Source organism: Euleptes europaea, chromosome 3 (genome assembly GCF_029931775.1).
Source record: "Euleptes europaea isolate rEulEur1 chromosome 3, rEulEur1.hap1, whole genome shotgun sequence".
NCBI lineage: Eukaryota > Metazoa > Chordata > Lepidosauria > Squamata > Sphaerodactylidae > Euleptes > Euleptes europaea.
In genome coordinates, this window is record NC_079314.1 from 107841168 (window position 1) to 107860809 (window position 19642).

A 19642-nucleotide genomic window follows, 5' to 3' on the forward strand; every position below is an offset into this window, starting at 1 on the left:
GCCGTCTGCGGCGGGCTGGTTGGTGACTGCAGTGCAGGGGGTTGGCGGTGAGGACCGAACGGGGGCCAGCCTGGCGTTTGTGCTGGAGCCAAGCCCTTCGCTTAGCTCGGGTTTCCACTCTGCTCGTTCATGCAACCGAAGGTGCCTCTGAGCGCATGCAGAGGGCTGTCCCCACCATCACCCCCCCCGGATAACAGTCTTTTAATTTGTATGAAGATAACAGTTGGAAAAAGAACCAAACTGAAGGGGTGGGGGCTATGCTTTCCTTCCCCCGCTCGGCCACCCATGCAGGGTTGCCAACCTCCAGGTAGTAGCAGGAGATCTGCTATTTCAGTTCACCTGGAGAAAATGGCCGCTTTGGCAATTGGACTCTATGGCATTGAAGTCCCTCCCCAAACCCCACCATCCTCAGGCTCCGCCCCAAAAACCTCCCGCAGGTGGCAAAGAGGGACCTGGCAACCCCTAGCCCCATGTGGACTTCTAGTCGTGTCAGAATTCCAGATGTGCCCCAAAAGGTTGGGGAACCCAGGCGTAGTCCATTGAGGGAAATTGTACTCTTTTGTCGGCATCTAGGCACATTTGGAACGATACGATTTATCCTATATGGAAGGATGTACGCCTTGCCAGGAATGTATTTTTACATTCTTTGTGATATTGCGACATTTTCTTAGTGTTGGGCACAGTAATTGTAGACTTCATATATGTGGGCGAAAATGCACGGTTGCTTTAGCCTCCTTTATTCCGTTTCAGCCAGGATTCAGCCAGGATCGAACGCACGTTCAGCGAAACGCATGCGTTTGATCCTGGCTGAAACAGGGAATAAAGGAGGCTAAAGCGACCGTGCGTTTTTATATATTTCCCATTTCCCACTCTGTCATTGTGGGTTGATTGTCACCAAGCAGAAAGTGGCAACTGCAGAGAATCAGCCATTGGCAGTTTGGAGTAGAGAGAGATGCAGTTAGGCAGAGCTGAGAGTCGATTGAAAAGGATGTGTCTTGGGGCACTGTCTCTCTCTTTCTGGATCAGATCTGGTATTTGCCGCGGGTACAGCCAAGAAGGGGCCAGTGAGCAAGATACCTCACTTAAGAATGAAAAAAACCAAACAGGCTTATTGCCTTATGACATTCCCTCTTCAAGAACCTCTTGTTAGAATACAAACATTTCTGGCTAAAAAAATAATGAATCTGCGGCAGCTGATCCCCCTCCCCTTTCCCCAACCTAGTAGTGCTCCAAAATCCTTATTGATCCATCCATCTGTGCCCATGCCAGATTCTTTCCACTAGCGCCTCTTCCATGTTTTAAGTGGCCCTTTAAAAATTCCTCCTTTAGGGGCTAAAGAAAACAAACATTACCGTTAAGTCTCTAGCACTTTTGTCTGGATAAGCAATTCTGACATTTATTCCAGACTCAACCATCAAGCGGCTAAATTGCTTCTCTTAACCTTGTAGCTTTGCAGCTTCACTTATCTTAAAACAGCTTTGGCTAGCATGAACTTTACCCCACTTTACTGCATCAGTTCTATTCAGAGAAGCCTCAAAATGATTTTACTCATATGGATTCATAAGGAAATCACATGTTCAGGCTTTATTTATTGCTTAAGCCCATGACAGTATCTTATATAGGATGTTTTGCTAATTTCAGTGGGCATAGAGTGTGGCTGGGAAGATTGTACCCATGGTATGCTGGGAAGAAAAGGCAAAAATGGAAGCTATCCAGTCGAAGGTATGACAACTGATCGTGGATCAAACAGCTATCTGCTGCTAAAGTCCTTGGAAGGCTGCAAGAAAGCTGAAACAGGGTAGTCCTGTGGAGAATAATTTTAATCCGTTTATTGTGTGTTCATGTCCCTCTAGTGTCAATGCTGAGAATAGCATCTCATAGGTTAGAACATTCTCCAATTTTAGCCCTTTTCAGACATGAAGGTGAGAGAATGAAGGTGTGTGTGGCCATTTATGCATGGTCAATTTTGATGCTCGCTCAAAGCTCTTTTTAAAAATGCCTATACATGGCCCGGACGCAAAAGGAGAAATTCCACCCCCCCCACTCCTTCGTCCGTTTGCATAGCCATTAGCATGTGCATAGCTAATGCGCCCGCTGTTGTTTTGCATGGTTCCCTCTGGTTATTCTTCACAGCAGCGGGCGGAGCAAAGACAAAAGGTTGCGTTAATTGGGCTCTTTAGTAATGCAAAGCAGGTCTGTGCTGGCTTCGCAGTCACTTCCAGAATGACGGTTCAGCGTGCACATTTTTAAAAAAAAATATGCGGGGCAATTCAGCCTGGAACACACTGCTAATTACCATGCAAAAATGGCCTGTGTGTGTGTGTGTGTGTGTGAGAGAGAGAGAGAGAGAGAGAGAGAGAGAGAGAGAGAGAGAGAGAGAGAGAGAGAGAGAGAGAGAGAGAACACTGAGAAGTTCTGGATTGCATAAACCTCATAGAAACATAGAGTTGGAAGGGACCACCAGGGTCATCTAGTCCAACCCCCTGCACAATGCAGGAAATTCACAACTACCCCCCACACACTCCCAGTGACGCCTACTCTGTGCTCAGAAGATGGCAATAAATAAATAAATAAATAAATAAATAAATAAATAAGACACCTCCAGGATCCCCGGCCAATGTGGCCCGGAGGAAAATTGCTTATGTACATTTCCTGTGTGTAGGTTCGCGGGTTTCAATGAATGCACATTGACTGGAGTGTGCCATGACACACACACTCATTCTTCATTCTAAGAATGTCTGTAAAGGGTTTTTATAGGCAGGGTACCCACCAATGAGACAAAACGATCATCCATAAACGTGTTAAGGAACATCCATAAATGTCTTTCATGCACACTGGCTCAGTTGAGACCTCCTCCTTAGAAATGGGCAGCCCAGCCCTCTGTGCAGCATGGAAAGTTTCAGTCGAGGAGGGCAAGCTTTCAGAAAGCTGAATGCATACGAAGTCAGTTGCTATGCACACAGCTGCATGCTGCCCTGGTGCAGCAGTACACAAACTTGGCCTTGGAGGAAAACAGACATGGAACAATGCAATACCTCCTAATAAGTAAACATGGAGAGGCTCTTTTTCATAGCCGTGACACAAATCTTGCAGCTCATGTTTAATCTTACACCAACACTACTGGTTTGGGATTCCTTTCTTTAAGCACAAGTTGTGTGTCTTTGCTATAAAGTTACAGTCCAGATCAGCCACTAAGTCGTTGTTTGAAATGAACAAGGGCTGAAAGGATGGCAAACTCTGAGCCTGCTTCGACGCATAGGGTTTCCCTCTGTCTTTGCTTCCAGACTGCGGCACTGTTTTTCAGAGCATAAACCAACTTCATTAGACCAACAGTACATAAAACCGCATTCATTTGGAATGGGCTTTATGGGCTTCCTAGAGCCACCTGGTTGGCCACTGTGTGAACAGACTGCTGGACTTGATGGACCGTGGTCTGATCCAGCATGGCCTTTCCTATATTATTTCTAGTTGCTATCAGTCGCTCTCTTGCATTTCTGTTTGTGATTGAGCTTTAGTGCAAGTGGACATTTTGTTGTGGGACCCAACCCTCTACTTTCATCAGCTGCTCCACTCAGAAACAATCAGCCCTTCTGAAATGCATAATAAACAATGCCCACTATTAAATAAGCATCGTAGAATGTTATGGTCCCTAAGTAAATTAGCATGTTTCAGTAGTTAGAAACAAGCAGCGCACACAAACCCTGTTTTGGAAATACTTGGTTTAAACTGCTCTCTTTAGCGCCAGCGTGGTGTAGTGGCTAAGAGAGGTGGTTTGGAGCGATGGAGTCTGATGTGGAGAACCGGGTTCGATTGCCCGCTCCTCCACATGAGCGGCGGAGGCTAATCTGGTGAACTGGATTTGTTTCCCCACTCCTACACACAAAGCCAGCTGGGTGACCTTGGGCAAGTCATGATCTCTCAGCCTCACCTACCTCACAGGGTGTCTGTTGTGGGGAGGGGAAAGGAAAGGTTATTGTAAGCCGGTCTGATTCTTCCTTAAGTTGATATAAAAAACCACTCTTCTTCTCTTTTTTGGGTGTGTGTGTGTCATGATTTGAATAGCCTAGATTTAAATGTAGCCATTTCTGCTCCATAGGAAAGCTTATTGAATCCGTCTTACCATGTAGCATCCAAAAACCCTGAGCTGATTAACAATTTAGTTAACAGAGGTTCTATATTAACCATTTCTAGGGAGAGGTGCAAAGTAGAGAGATGTGTGCAAAGTAAACTTTCTGAATTTGAATATAGTGGAATTTTTGGCTAGACAGAGATTTATGGAATAACGTAGCTATGGCACCTTTTATTACAACAAACAAAACAAACAAACAACATGCCAACTAGGTAGGTTTTATTAGAAGCACTGTCTGAAAAATACATTCCAAAATCTTTGGGGAGACCAAACCATAAGTTAATTGAACACAAACCACACACCTGTAACCACAAAAGTTCCCAATTTGAATGCAGAGTCTAGGAACACTGAGTTATACCCTACGACCACTCTGCTGACATGTTTCCCCTCCCTTCTCATGTGACATTCCTGGGGAACAGAGGATCTTTATGAAGAAAAAGCTTTCTGGGTTGGACAAGAACTGGGGAAGAGCATTCCTCTTCCATTAGCAGAACAGGATGACCCAGTAATTTTAACGGAAAAGCACTGAACCTTTATTTCAGGAAGAGACATGGAACATACGCCTCATTTTCAGGTAAAGTCAAAAGGAGTGACGACAAAGAATTTTAAAAGTTACTGTTCACCTCTGTAGTAGTCCAGCCGATTTTGGCAAAGATGTTTCTGCTTAATAAGGAGGACAACACAAATCATCCCCCCCCCCAAATTCTGTTGCTCAGAACATATTGAATCTACGCTGGAAAAGTGAAGGTTTCCAGATGCAGTGGAAAGAGATGAACAAGCTGAGGTGGTTAAGACAGACGTTCCGCTCTCTGACTTGCAGGAGAACAGGGCTTTAATACTCAGCTTTGAAAGGATACTCTTTGTGCTGAGCACTCCTAAGGAAAGAGAGAGTCAATCAGAAGCTTGAATCAAAACTTTACATCTGCTAAGCTACTATGCTGTTCTAACCTGGATAGCCTGGGCCAGCCTGACCTCGTCAGAACTCGGGAGCTAAGCGGGGCAGCCCTGGTTAGTATTGGATGGCTGACCTCCAAGGAAGCCCAGGGTCGCTACACAAGAGGCAGGCCATGGCAAACCACCTCTGAACGTCTCTTGCCTTGAAAGTCCTACAGGGTTTGGAGAGAGTGGACAGGGAGTGGACAGGGAGAGTGGAGAGAGGGGACAGGGAGAAATTTTTCTCCCTCTCTCATAATACTAGAACACGGGGTCATCTGCTGAAGCTGGAGGGTGAGAGATTCAAAACAGATAAAAGGAAGTATTTCTTCACACAACGCATAGTTAAATTGTGGAACTCCCTGCCCCGGGATGTGGTGATGGCTGCCAACTTGGACGGCTTGAAGAAGGGAGTGGACATGTTCATGGAGGAAAGGGGTATTCATGGCTACTAGTTAAAATGGATACTAGTCATGATGCATACCTATTATCTCCAGGATAAGAGGAGCATGCCTATTATATTAGGTGTTGTGGAACACAGGCAGGATGGTGCTGCTGCAGTCGTCTTGTTTGTGGGCTTCCTAGAGGCACCTAGTTGGCCACTTTGTGAACAGACTGCTGGGCTTGATGGGCCTTGGTCTGATCCAGCAGGGCCTTTCTTCTGTTCTTATGGGGGCGCCATAAGTCAGCTGCAACCCGATGGGGGAGGGGGGAAACTAATTCAATCAGCAGTTAACTCAAGCTCATTCTTTATGCAAAAAAAAGGGGGAAAAAAGATGGTGAACTGCCCATCAGAAGCACCTCAAAACATGGTATTCTAGCATATCTCGGCAATATCTCTAGCACAGGCCTGCAAACCTGGGGCCCAATCAAGCCAAGAGTTAATCAGAGGCACGACGAACTGCTGGATTTTGTTGTTTTCTTTCCCACCAAAGACAACGGGCTTGTCATGCCCCTGATTAAATATGGGCTGGGTGACTTATACCCAGCTTGGTGAGTCACCAGATGTGCAGGCCTGATTACCCAGAGTGAGGGCTTTCAGGGCACAACAGAAAAGTACTTACAGAGCTTGAGAAGGTGCAGAAAAGAGCAACCAAAATGATTAGGGGATATGAGCAACTGTCCTATGGGGAGCGGTTAGGACGCTTAGGGCTGTTTAGCTTGGAAAGAAGGCAGCTGAGGAGAGACAAGATAGAGGTCTATAAAATTATGCATGGTTTGGAGAGAGTGGACAGGGAGAAGTTTTTCTCCCTCTCCCATAATACTAGAATACGGGGTCATCTGCTAAAGCTGGAGGGTGAGAGATTCAAAACAGATAAAAGGAAGTTTTTTTTCACACAACGCATAGTTAAATTGTGGAACTCCCTGCCCCAGGATGTGGTGATGGCTGCCAGCTTGGAGGGCTTTAAGAGGGGAATAAACATATTCATGGAGGAGAGGGGTATTCATGGCTATTAGTTAGAATGGATACTAGTCATGCTGCATACCTATTCTCTCTAGTATCAGAGGAGCATGCCTATTATTTTGGGTGCGGTGGAACACAGGCAGGATGCTGCTGCTGCAGTCGTCTTGTTTGTGGCTTCCTAGAGGCACCTGGTTGGCCACTGTCTGAACAGACTGCTGGACTTGATGGGCCTTGGTCTGATCCAGCAGGGCCTTTCTTACGTTCTTACGTACTTAGCATTTTTATGAATCTACTCACTACACAGCACAAAATCTCCCTAGTAAGTTCCTGATCCTACCAAAAGGTCTGACCTCAACATTTATCAATGAGTACAAAACCTCAAAACAAACACAAGGTTTACCCACTCTCAATATCATATTTTGGTGTCCAAAGGCTTTCATAACTAGCAGAATCCAGAATTCGATAGACTTACATGACTGCTTGTTAAAACCCCAGCTTTGCAAACACTATGTTATTAAAATATTTACATGAGGATTGTGCCCCAGTTAAAGAAAAGCAACTTTAATCCAGGGTTTTACTAGGGAAAAAACCAAGCACAGGGCTGTACCAGTTCTATTCGCCCTCTACTATACTGGTATCTAGAATGTAGCTTAATTAAAACTGTATTTGTTAAAACGACTTCCAACAGGGGAGGAAACATTTGGTTTCTAGAGGATGCCCGAGTCTGTCATAGCAGGGTGAGCTACACTGGAAGGGTAGGGCAATGTTTTAAAAACCAAAATAAACCATTTTAGGAAAGGCATTCCCTTCTGTCTGAGGGGGAAGGGAGAATGCCTCTTCTGGGGCAGCTGTTATCAGTTATTACCTAACTTCTTAATTGATAAAAAAACACTTTTAGTCGATTAGTCTAACCAATTAATCGATTAGACATTGTGGCCCAATTCTAAGTCAATTCAGAATTTGACATTGGAGGCGTTACCCTACTAAACGTTTTTGAAGCGCTGCTACTTACGTGCTCAGGGCACATACTCTCCAGTTCCGGTTGAAGCTAAGGATGGTCTCCATCTCCTCCTTGGACAGCTCAAAGTCAAACACCTGGCCAGAAGAATTTCTGATTAATTCCAAATACTCCACAAAGGTTCAGAAGAAGGTGGAAGCATAAAAGAAGAGTTGGTTTTTATATGCCGACTTTCTCTACCACTTAAGGAAGAATCAAACTGACTTACGATCACTTTCCCTTCACCTCCCCTCAACAGACACCCTGTGAGGTAGGTGGGGCTGAGAGAGCTCTAAGAGAACTGTGACTAGCCCAAGGTCGCCTTCACGTATATGAGTGGGGAAGCCAACCCGGTTCACCAGATTAGCCTCCGCCGCTCATGTGGAGGAGGGGGGAATCAAACCCCGGTTCTCCAGATCAGAGTCCACCGCTCCAAACCACCGCTCTTAATCACTACACCACGCTGGCATACTAGAATACATACATGAAGCTGCCTTATATTGAGTTAGAACACCGGTCCTTCAAGGTCAGCACTGTCTACTCAGACCATGGTTTTAGACAGAGGTCTTTCACAACACCTACTGTCAGATCCTTTTTTACTGGAGATGCCAGGAATTGAACCTGGGGCCTTCTGTATGCCAAGCTGATGCTCTACCACTGAGCCACAGCCCCTCCGTATTTGTTTAATGTTACTGCATTTTCCTCTTCTTATGCTCACTCTAAGCTTAGCACAGGTTCCAGAGTATGTTTGAAAGAGTGGGATGTGTGTGCATGTGTGTTAGTAGCTGGAAAACGGGATGGTTTCTTCCCTACCTCTGTTTCATAAAATCTTTCCCATACTGGCAAAGCAATTCAGGGGAATGTGGACAAATAGTCTTGCAGAGGTGAAGAGCCAATTACAGTTCTGCTCCCTTAATTATTAGCCTTGACCATTAAGTTGACAAACACAACCTTGTTTCTCCACTGAAAAGTCAACACACACAAACAAACACATCAGGGGCCCAACTGATCCACTCAGGGGCAGATGTTAGAATCAGAGAATCATAAAGTTGGAAGGGACCACTAGGGTCATCTAGTCCAGCCCCCTGCACAATGCAGGACATTCACAACTACCTCCCCCCCACATCCCCCCCAGTGACCCCTACTCCATGCCCAGAAGATGGCCAAGATGCCCTCCCTCTCATCATCTGCTTAAGATCATAGAATCAGCATTGCTTACAGATGGCCAGCTAACCTCTTCTTAAAAACCTCCAGGGAAGACGCGCTTACCACCTCCCGGGGAAGCCTGTACCACTGAGGAACCACTCTGTTAGAAAATCCTTCCTAATGTCTAGACGGAAACTCTTTTGATTTAATTTCAACCTGTTGGTTCTGATCCGACCTTCTAGAGCAACAGAAAACAACTTGGCACCATCCTCTATATGACAGCCCTTCAAGTAATTGAAGACGGTCATCATATCCCCTCTCAGTCTTCTCCTCTTCAGGCTAAACATACCCAGCTCCTTCAACCTTTCCTCATAGGACTTGGGTCTCCAGACCCCTCACCATCTTTGTTGACCTCCTCTGGACATGTTCCAGCTTGTCTACATCTTTCTTAAATTGTGGTGCCCAAAACTGAACACAGTACTCTAGGTGAGGTCTAACCAGAGCAGAGTAAAGCGATACCATCACTTTGCGTGATCTGGACACTATACTTTTGTTGATACAGCCCAAGATCGCATTTGCCTTTTTAGCTACCGCATCACACTGCTGACTCATGTTCAGTTACTTCCATTGTTACCTGAAAGTTTTCCTGAATGCGCGCTGGGGTGACAGATTTGGGTATCACAATCACATTTCTTTGGATATGAAATCGGATCAGGACCTAATAACCAAAAGAAGGCCAAAACAGAGTAAGTCTTCCTATCTGAGCTACAAAAAGTACTAAATGACAAGAAAAAAAATTATACAGGATATCTGATGGACACAATGGATGCTTTCCTCGCTTGTGCATGCAGACACGCTTCCAAGAAACACACCTGAGCTGCAGTTTTATTGTGCTTGGCAGCAACCTCTTTAATCTTCGGATCATCCAGGAGAGATGGATCCTCCGGCTTAGCCCTGCCCAAAAAACAATGGAAAGAGCCAATAGTTAATTAAAATAGGAAATCTGACGGGGGAGCCTTGTATTTATTAGGTAAGTACTGAACCCTTGAACACATGAAGCTGCCTTATACTGAACCAGACCCTTGGTCCATCAAAGTCAGTATTGTCTACTCAGACCGGCAGCGGCTCTCCAGGGTCTCAGGCAAGGGTCTTTCACATCACCTACTTGCCTAGACCCTTTAACCGGAGAGGCCGGGGATTGAACCTGGGACCTTCTGCAGGCCAAGCAGATGCTCTACCACTGAGTCCCAGCCCCTACTGGAGTAAGACAATGATCCCTAGTATGGTGTCTGTGGGTACCTGCTGATATATTTCCTGTAGCCCACTTCCTTAGTCTCAAAAACATCTCTTCCCTAAAGCAGAGAGCCAGACTTGGCTATTTTGCCACCTCACTGGAGCGGCAGTTGCCTCAAGCGTCCAGGAGGTGTCACTGTTGTATCTGTAAGGAACACCTGTGTGGCAGCATAAGATGCTTGGGTTGACCAGTCCCCTAGTTTTGTGACTGTCCCCAGGTTGGCTGCAAACCCACCCACCTTCCCTTGGCAATTTATGGTGGTACCCATTCTTTTTTTTTAACATCCAAAAATGCCTACAGGCTTAACAAGGGTCGGGGAAATGTATAAAATCACTATGGTGATCAGACGACCCTCCCTCTGGTGCAGGAAAAGCTACCCATGCTGGAATTCCTTCTGGTAAACAGATATTCAAAGAGCTGAATACCTGGACCAGCCTGAGCTTGTCAGAACTCAGAAGCTAAGCAGGGCTGGCCTTGGTTAGTACTTGGATGGGAGACCCCCAAAGAAGTCCAGGGTTGCTGTGTAGAGGAAGGCAATGGCAAACCACCTCTTAGAACATCAGAAAAGCCATGCTGGATCAGACCAAGGTCCATCAAGTCCAGCAGTCTGTTCACACAGTGGCCAACCAGGTGCCTCTAGGAAGCCCCAAACAAGACCACTGCAGCAGCACCATCCTGCCTGTGTTCCACAGCACCTAATATAATAGGCATGCGCCTCTGATATTGGAGAGAACAGGTATGCATTATGACCAGCATCCATCTTTGCCAGTAGCCATGATCAGCCCTATCCTCCATGAACGTGTCCACTCCCCTCTTAGCCTTCTAAGTTGGCAGCCATCACATCCTGGCGCAGGGAGTGCCACAATTTTTCGTTCATCTCTTTTCTTGAAAACCCCATTAGGGGTTATCTTAAGTTGCTCTATAATACTTTGCATCTATTCACCCCACTCAGACCAGCTTAACACTCTCCCCTTCATCACAACTACACAGACAAACATGCGTTTACGTATTCAGAAGCGCTGGTCACAGCTAAGTGACCCATTCGCTTGTTTTATCACCAGTTTACGTACCCGGCTGGGACAGGTCAAGAGCAGCAAATCAAAACCAGGGAGTCCTAACCTCACGGTGCACTTTGCCAAGCGTTAAAAGAAGAAGCGTCCCAAAAAATTCTCACCATGGCCTGTCAGGAGAGCCCAGGGGGCTGTACGCAGTGACAGAAATCCCTTTGGACTGGCAGTAATGAATCAGCTTTTCCTGGGTGAGATAGGGGTGGCACTCAACCTGTAAGCACAAACAAGATGGGCGTTCAGGCATACAACCAGCCATAAACCCAACAGCAAATTTCAATAAACACACCGTCAAAGAGGCAAGCCACTTTTCAGCATGCGATATGGCTTGCCTCTTCAGAAGTATGAGTGACTATGTAGGAAAAATTCCCTCCAGTCCTCTCGCTGCTCACATAGTTCTCCCCTTAGGCACCAAGGAACCACTGTGAAGTAGTGATTACAGTGTCAGACTAGGATTCGTGAAACCTAGGTTCTAATCCCTGCTCTGCCATGGAAGCTTGCTGGGTGACCTTGGGCCAGTCACACACTCTCAGCGTAGCGTACTTCACGAGGTTGTTGTGAGGATAAAATGGAGAATGGTGTTAGCCACTTGGGGTCCCCTCTGGTGACAAAGGTGGGGTATAAATGGAGTAAATAAATACATAGTGCTCTGCTAAGACACAGCCCTTATGTGACCCTTGACAAGATTTTCATACTGTAACCCGCTGTTGTTCAATGAACACATGAAGCTGCCTTATACTGAATCAGACCATCAGTCTTTCAAAGTCAGCATTGCCTACCCAGAAGAAGAAGAGTTGGTTTTTATATGGCGACTTTCTCTACCACTTAAGGAAGAATCAAGCTGGCTTACAATCACCTTCCCTTCCCCTCCCCACCACAGACACCCTGTGAGGTAGGGGAGGCTGAGAGAGTGTGACTAGCCCAAGGTCACCCAGCTAGCTTCATGTGTAGAAGTGGGGAATCAAACCCGGTTCTCCAGATCAGAGCCCACCGCTCCAAACCACTGCTCTTAACCACTACATCGTGCTGGCTCTCTACCAGGATGGTAAGTGGCTCTCCAGGGTCTCAGGCTGAGGTCTTTCACATCACCTACTGCCGGAGCCGTTAACTGGAGATGCCAGGGTTTGAACCTGGGACCTTCTACATGCCAAACAGCTGCTTTATCACTGAGCCATGGCCCCTTCCCATAAAGACCATCACCCAATCATTGTCCCTTTATTAACGAAAAATTATCTGGCAATATAGACACGGCCTGTTCACCATCCTGCTAGGTTAGTATGTGGCCAAAGGCCATCCAAAGAGAGCCAGTATGGTGCAGTGGTTAAAGAGCGGTGGTTTGGAGCAGTGGATTCTGATCTGGAGAACTGGGTTTGATTCCCCACTCCTCCACATGAGCACCGGAGGCTAATCTGGTGAACTGGATTTGTTTCCCTACTCCTACAGATGAAGCCAGCTGGGTGACCTTGAGCAAGTCACATTCTCTCAGCCCCACCTTCCTCACAGGGTGTCTGTTGTGGGGAGGGGAAGGGGATTGTAAGCCGGTTTGAGTCTCCCTTAAGTGGTAGAGAAAGTCGACATATAAAAACCAACTCCTCTTCTTCTTCTTCTTCATGGTTGAGCCAGGTTTCAAATGCGGGGCTCTCATATTCAAACCCGTTCAGTCTCCCAGTGGTCTCAGAGCTCCTGATCTGGACACTGTGCTTCATTCTTTACCAACATGGCAAAGGCCTGTGGGAATTTTCACGCACTGAAAAGCACCTCGTGTACTACTGAATGAACATGTGAATATAAGACAGGAAGCTGAAGGCAGTTCTTTTACAATTCAATGTACATTCCAGCAAACTTGGTTGTACAACATTCAAACCATGGACATGTACAAATGTAAAAACATGCTATGCCTCAGGGGAAAACACGGCATCATAATCGAAGCGGAAGTAATCAGAATGGACTTCTCTGGTACTTTAAGTAATAGTCTAGACAACTATATCTACAGAAAAGACTGTTTTAGCTGTGGGTCTTGGAATGATCAAGAGAAGCCTTGAGAATGAAGGAGATGTGAAATCTATTTCCTTTTTACCAGACTCTTTGTCCACGTAGCAACCCTGGTCTTTGTTGATGGTCTCCCATCCAAGTACTAACCAGGGCGGACCCTGCTTAGCTTCCAACATCTGATGAGTTCAGGCTAGCAGGGCCATCCAGGTCAGGGCTTCTGTCCTTTGAGGTAGTGTTAAACCACAGACCATTTTTAAGGCATACAGGGATCAAACTTCAGTTTATAACCTAAACCCCCAGTTAGTTAATAGAGAGGCTGACTTTTTGGAGCTAGAATTGAAACCCCAAGGAAAGGGGGCTTTAGCACCATTCCTGATGAAGCTATCTGGTTTGTGGATATAGGACTGCCTTCTTATCATCTGGGTTGGCAAAGCCAAAGCCTCCATGTTGAACAGGCAGCTGGAGTTTAAAGCATGAAATTCACGGCATGATGCAAGAACTATATCTTGCAAAAGAAACTGACGGGTATATTTCCACAGAAACCCTATTGATTATACTTCGGAATCCGTGTCTCAGTGTAACAGATTTTATTTATGGCACAACAGAAGGGCCACTCTTCTGAAAGTCTAGCATTCGACCCAGTTTCCAGACCAAGCAGCTGCAATTTGTTCTTGTTAATGGAATTGCCTAATAAAAAATCCAAACTTGCTGCCCCGATTAGGTATGGAACAGGCACTATCAGATGTGAATTGTCTGCCTATGACAGCATATCTATTGTTCTTAATCTTAATGCTTCAAATGAACTCGTTCCCTCTATTTGTACAAGTGATCCCTGATGTGGCACTCGTGATCACTATAGTGCCTTTTGTCCAAGTGTTTCCTGAAGCCCACTTCCTGACCCCTAATTTTTCATGTTCCCCTTTTCTCATTGTCCTCCTTCCCCGTTTACTCCCTCCTTTTCTCTTTCTTCATCCTCTTTGTCCCCTCCCTTCTCTACCCCTCTTTCTCTGATCTTCGCCTCTACCTAACAGCACTTCTTCAGCCATCTTTGAGAAGCACTAAAGGCAATGGCAAAATGGAGAGGTTGGGATGGGGGTGATGGGATTTTCAGTGGAGGGCAAAGCCAAGCTCCAGCTGCCTCCTTGAGAGTCAGGGCTGTAGCTGAAGTGGGGATTGTGAGAATATAGTTTGGTTCCTGTTGTTTTAATTGAAGGTATTGTGATGTACAGCAGAAAACAACTCGGCACCATCCTCTATATGACAGCCCCTCAAGTACTTGAACATAGTTAGGGGACATGATAACCATGTTCAAGTACTTGAGGGGCTGTCATATAGAGGATGGTGCCGAGTTGTTTTCTGTTGCCCAAGAAGGTTGGACCAGAACCAACGGGTTGAAATTAAATCAAAAGAGTTTTCGTCTAGCCATTAGGAAGAATTTTCTAACAGTTAGAGCGTTTCCTCAGTGGAACAGGCTTCCTCGGGAGGAGGTAAGCTCTCCTTCCATGGAGGTTTTTAAGAAGAGGTCAGATGGCCATCTGTCAGCAATGCTGATTCTGTGACCTTAGGCAGATGATGAGAGGGAGGGCATCTTGGCCATCTTCTGGTCACTGGGGGTGTGGGGGAGGGAGGTAGTTGTGAATTTCCTGCATTGTGCAGGGGCCGGACTTGATGACCCTGGTGGTCCCTTCCAACTCTATGATTTTATGATTCTAAGGATGAGTTGTCCCAGTCATGGAACCTTGAGTGACAGGAGGTTCGAAAAGAAAAAAACCTCATAATTTTACAAGCGGCATTTGAGAAAGACCGTAAGGAACTGACAGTTGGTAACTGACTGAAGCTGTCAGCTGAAGTGAGACGAACACAGCTGTTTAGGATCAAGAAGCATTCTATGTGTGAGGGAAGTGATTTGAGTGTTCTTCCCTAAGGGAGTGATCCCTAACCAGTTTTAAGAAAGAAAACTGGGGAAATTGTGTTTGCTCCTGACTCCGTTGACAGTACAAATATTGTTTCAAGAAACTTAAGTCTGATCAACTAAGCAGTTACGGTCAAGGGTTCTCAATCTCATTCTATATCCAAAGTATCAACACAGGTCTGTGAATTGCATCAGATACATACTGATTACAAAATATTTAATGTTTATGAACAACCTAAATTTCCTCATTCCTGTTGTTTTGTTTAATCTGTCAAGTTTATTTCCTGACATTTCCATGCAAACCTGACTTTACCTTTTCCCCAAAAGTGACAAAACAGTTTTGAGGTTTTACTTCATTAAGCCTCTCTTGTGCCATAAAGAAAGAGTTTTTGGCGGATCCCTCATTTATCAAAAGTGTGGGACAAGAAAACAACAAGAGATAAATTGTAAGTCTCAGGAGTGATGGTGGTAGTTGGTGAGGGAAAAATAAATAAAAGTGTCTGTGGTTGCATCCACACATGTGCTATGACGTATTGTTTTTCTACCATCAGCTGGAAGTGGAATTAAAATTCTACACAGCACTTAAATGGGTCATGTTCCTTACAACCCCCCCCCCACAATATCCCCCCCCCCACAGGTTCTGTATCTTCTCAGAAGTAAGCCCTAAACATTTCACTGTAGTCATCTTTAATGCTGACAGGGAAATAATGGCTGCCTGAAATGAACCACAAAAAGAATCTGGAGACGTTTATGTTGAAGATCACAGGCTCTGACCAACACATAAACATATGCATGGGTACTTTAACTCACATTCACCCCTGGTCTGTCTTGGTTGTTCCTTGGAGTTATGCATGAGCTTTCTGTCCATTAGTGATGACCTCGCTGCCAGCCCTCACAATGTCCGGGTCTTCCCACTACTCTGTTAACCTGACTCTTTCATATTCCCTGAGCAAAGCCCAGGTGAAATTCCCATGCAGAAGGCAAAGTATGGGACACGCAAGCTTGGTTTTGCACACAGCCAATTACCAAGCACCAGAGGCAGGGATTCAAATACTTCCTGCTTCCTCTGAGCTCTTTCTGAGCACAAGAAAGGCTTTTAAAAACCGAGGCTTGGATTTCTTTCCCCCCGCCCCCGGGTTGTTGTTCTTAAAATGCTTTTTTATGTGGCAGTTGGGTTTGGGGGGGATTTTCTCTCACAGTAAGCACTACAAGTAAGCCAATTACAAAGCAGCATTTCAAGGGGCAGGGACTTGATTTGAGCTTGGAGACTGCTAGTGCATAGATTCCCCGCAGGAAAGCAGGGACTTGATTTGAGCTTGGAGATTGCTAGTGCGTAGATTCCCTGCAGGAAAGCATGGGTCCAGCAAACAACGAACCTCAGGTAAAACTCCCATGCATAAATGACCACAGTTTGCCTCACTGCCCTCTCTTGCGGTGACATCCTGTTACTAGAGGGATGTCCATACCCCAGGGGCAATAATACCCTTTCCATTCCTTCTTCAACTCACTGGAAAAAAAAAACTAGTGTCATTTCTCCAGCCTGTAGTCAGATTCTATCTTGTCTTGGTAACAAGCAAGCAAGGAGGCTGAATTGTACTGGATAGAGTTACACAGCTGCTGAAGTTTATTTCTAGGCCATGCCGTGGGGCTCTGCTGAGAAGGCAGCTTCCTAGAACTCCCATGTACATGTTTTAAATATTAGCCATCGGTTCACGTCCAGAATGCCTGAACAAAATTCAGCAGGATACTTTGCTTCAACAGCATTGAGAAACTTTTTGTGTGTGAAGAAAGAATAAACTGGGCGAGGTGGTGTGGCACAGATGTGCACAGATGTGAATTTAGGCCTTCCAAACTATATGTAGAATGAAATGTTATCCTTGAAACACCCTGACGCCTGTCACAGGATACTTTAATTTTGGTTTGCGTTGCTCTTTAGGGCACGGAAACCAGGATTACTTTTCCCATTCACACATTTCGACCACCCTTTTAAGCACACAATTAGATTGTTTCCAGATGCCAAGTTTTACCGGCTATTGTAATTTTTATAATCCCTTTATGGTTCGAGGCTCATTAAATTACATTGTCTGACAGGATCCAATTGTGTTTAAGGGTGAAGGCAGAGAGAATATTTTTTTACCACAGTGGAGCCAGTTTCAAAGTGGACACATCTCTAAGTAATTCCTTAGCGCTTTGTGGCTTAAAGACTCTTGGGAAAGCAGAAACCACAATGTTCAGACATTGGCAAATGCAAGGAACAGTGTCCTGTACTGGACAGAGGAAGTTTTAGGTTTGAAGCTGTATTGGTTTGCCATAGAAGAGCTAGATTTGAGTCCATTATCACCTTAAAGACCCAACAAGATTTTCAGGATATACGCTTTTAAGTCAAGAGGCGAAAACACATGGTCGCTTTATCCTCCTTTAATCCCTGTTTTAGCCAGGATCGAACGCACATTAGGCGAAACACATGCATTTGATCCTGGCTGAAACAGGGATTAAAGGAGGATAAAGTGACCATGCGTTTTCGCCCAAAGCTCCCTTTGTCAAATACAAGTAAAAATGAAGATCCCTGAGCCCCAGGTCTTTTATGCATGGCTGTTTCCCTCGCGGTCACCCCTGCCAATGACTTCAGGTCTTTGTTTTTATTATGCATGCCGTTTCCGACGGTCAGAGGTCGCCTCGCTCTCCCCCTGCGTTTCCCCGCGTTTTCAAATTCGAGATAAAACAGGTCCCTCAAAATGCGGGCAAACGCAGGGAGAAAGAAAAGCGACCTCTGATGGTGCGAAATGGCATACATAATCCAAAGAAAGACCCGAAGCCACTGGAGGGGTGGTGGTGAGTCCGCCATGCATAAAAGACCCCGGTCAGAAGGAGGGAGGGGTGTTGAAAAGAACTGAGTCAGGATGGAAAGGTACAATGCAAAATGTAATCTGCTTGATTAGAGCAGAGAAGAAATGCTTAGGGCGGGGGGGCTGGAAATTAGATTCTGTAGTCACAGAGAAAGGCTCAAAAATTTTGATCACAGGCTACCTAGAAGATTTCTTAAGCCTAGGTTCACATGTGGGGAAATGAAATTTCTAGGCACAGGTGTAAAAAAAATATGTAACTTTGCCAGGTAGATGTTTAATCTGCTGAGAGTTCAACAGAAAGCCACCTTCACAAGGACAAAAAAGATTGCAGACTAAGGTTTTTGTTTTTTTAAATCTTAGAGGTCAGCTTGCCGACTTGTATGTTAATATGGGGTAGCCAGCAGAACAAAAGAACATTTCCGGCGGCACCAGGACCTACAGATAATTAAGTCAGTCTCAGGGAACTGTCTGGGGCCTAGTAATTTTCCATCAGGTAGGATGGGAGGCAAATAGAAGAACTTAAGAGAACACTTGTTTTTAGAATGGGAAAGCTTCAGGAACAGAGGAGACTTGAGGAGTGGTTGGGAAAGAGACCTAAATAGGACCCAAAACCTGGAAATTTGGTGATTTAAAGATTATTTTGTCTACCTCATCACAGAGTTTAAGGCGTAAGGAGAGGACTGTTTACTGCTTGTTTTATTTCCCCTTTGTTCCATAACTTCCACATGTTTTTGTGCTCAGCTATATGTTTTTATGCCCCTTTTGTAAAGAATGACTGGGGGGGAAAGCAAGTAATGTTTTTTGGTTCTTGTAGATTATCCGGGCTGTGTGACCGTGGTCTTGGTATTTTCTTTCCTGACGTTTCACCAGCAGCTGTGGCCGGCATCTTCAGAGGAGTAACACTGAAGGACAGTGTCCTTCAGTGTTGGAAACAGTTTGGAACAAGAAGAGTCACTGTCCTTCAGTGTTACTCCTCTGAAGCTGCCTGCCTCAGCTGCTGGTGAAACGTCAGGAAAGAAAATACCAAGACCACGGTCACACAGCCCGGATAACCTACAAGAACCAATGAACTCTGACCGTGAAAGCCTTCGACAAAGTAATGTTTTCCTTTTACGAGATTGGTGTTATGGGGGTCTGTGGGTCTAACACAGCCCACACTTACCAAACTATAAAGGGAAGATATGGTGATTCCGGTCTGGATGCGAATTACTCTAACAAGCAACATTCCCAAGACTTCCTCCTATGTCCAGGATAATGTGGAGTGGGTGGCTAGGAAAACCCGGGGGTTCTTAATCTGAAGATGAGTCCTTTAAGAAACAACAATAAAAAGATTCCAGAAGACTATGCAGGTGAATGTTTGGTCATTTATGCACGGGAGTTTTACCTGAAGTTTGTTGCTGGCTGGACCCACACTTTCCTGTTGGGAGTCTATGCACCAGCAGTCTCCAAGCTCAAATCATGTCTCTGCCCCTTTAAATGCTGCTTTGTAACTGGTTTACTTGTAGAGCTTACTGTGAGAGAAAATCCCCCCCAACCCAACTGCCACATAAAAAAACATTTTAAGAACAACAAAAAGAGCAATCTGAAAGGGTGGGGGGGGGAGAAATCCAAGCCTCAGTTTTAAAAAGCCTTTCTTGTGCTCAGAAAGAGCTCCGAGGTAGCAGGAAGTATTTGAATCCCTGCCTCTGGACATGCTGCTTTGTAACTGGCTGTGAGCAAAACCAAGCTTGTGTGTCCCACACTTTGCCTTATGCATGGGGATTTCACCCAGGCTTTGCTCAGGGAAAATGGAAGAGCCAGGTTAACAGAGGAATGGGAAGACCCGGACATTGTGAGGGCTGGGCACGAAGTCATCTCTAATGGATGGAAAACTCATGCATAACTGCAAGGAACAACCAAGACAGACTAGGGGCGAACATGA

The 19642-nt window shown here is 45.5% G+C and overlaps 1 protein-coding gene across 1 annotated transcript in view; it reads right to left on the reverse strand.

The window, feature by feature from the left end:
* Positions 1-4931: 4931 nt before the first annotated feature.
* Positions 4932-19642, reverse strand: part of LOC130475591 (aldo-keto reductase family 1 member B1-like) — a 35814-nt gene continuing 21103 nt past the window's right edge. The window contains exons 6-10 of the mRNA XM_056847409.1: positions 11079-11185; positions 9483-9564; positions 9245-9328; positions 7480-7562; positions 4932-5004 (exon numbers count right to left, since the gene is read on the reverse strand). Of these exons, the coding sequence (XP_056703387.1) occupies positions 4962-5004; positions 7480-7562; positions 9245-9328; positions 9483-9564; positions 11079-11185 (399 nt within the window). The 3' untranslated portion in view covers positions 4932-4961. The remainder of the gene's footprint in view (positions 5005-7479; positions 7563-9244; positions 9329-9482; positions 9565-11078; positions 11186-19642) is intronic.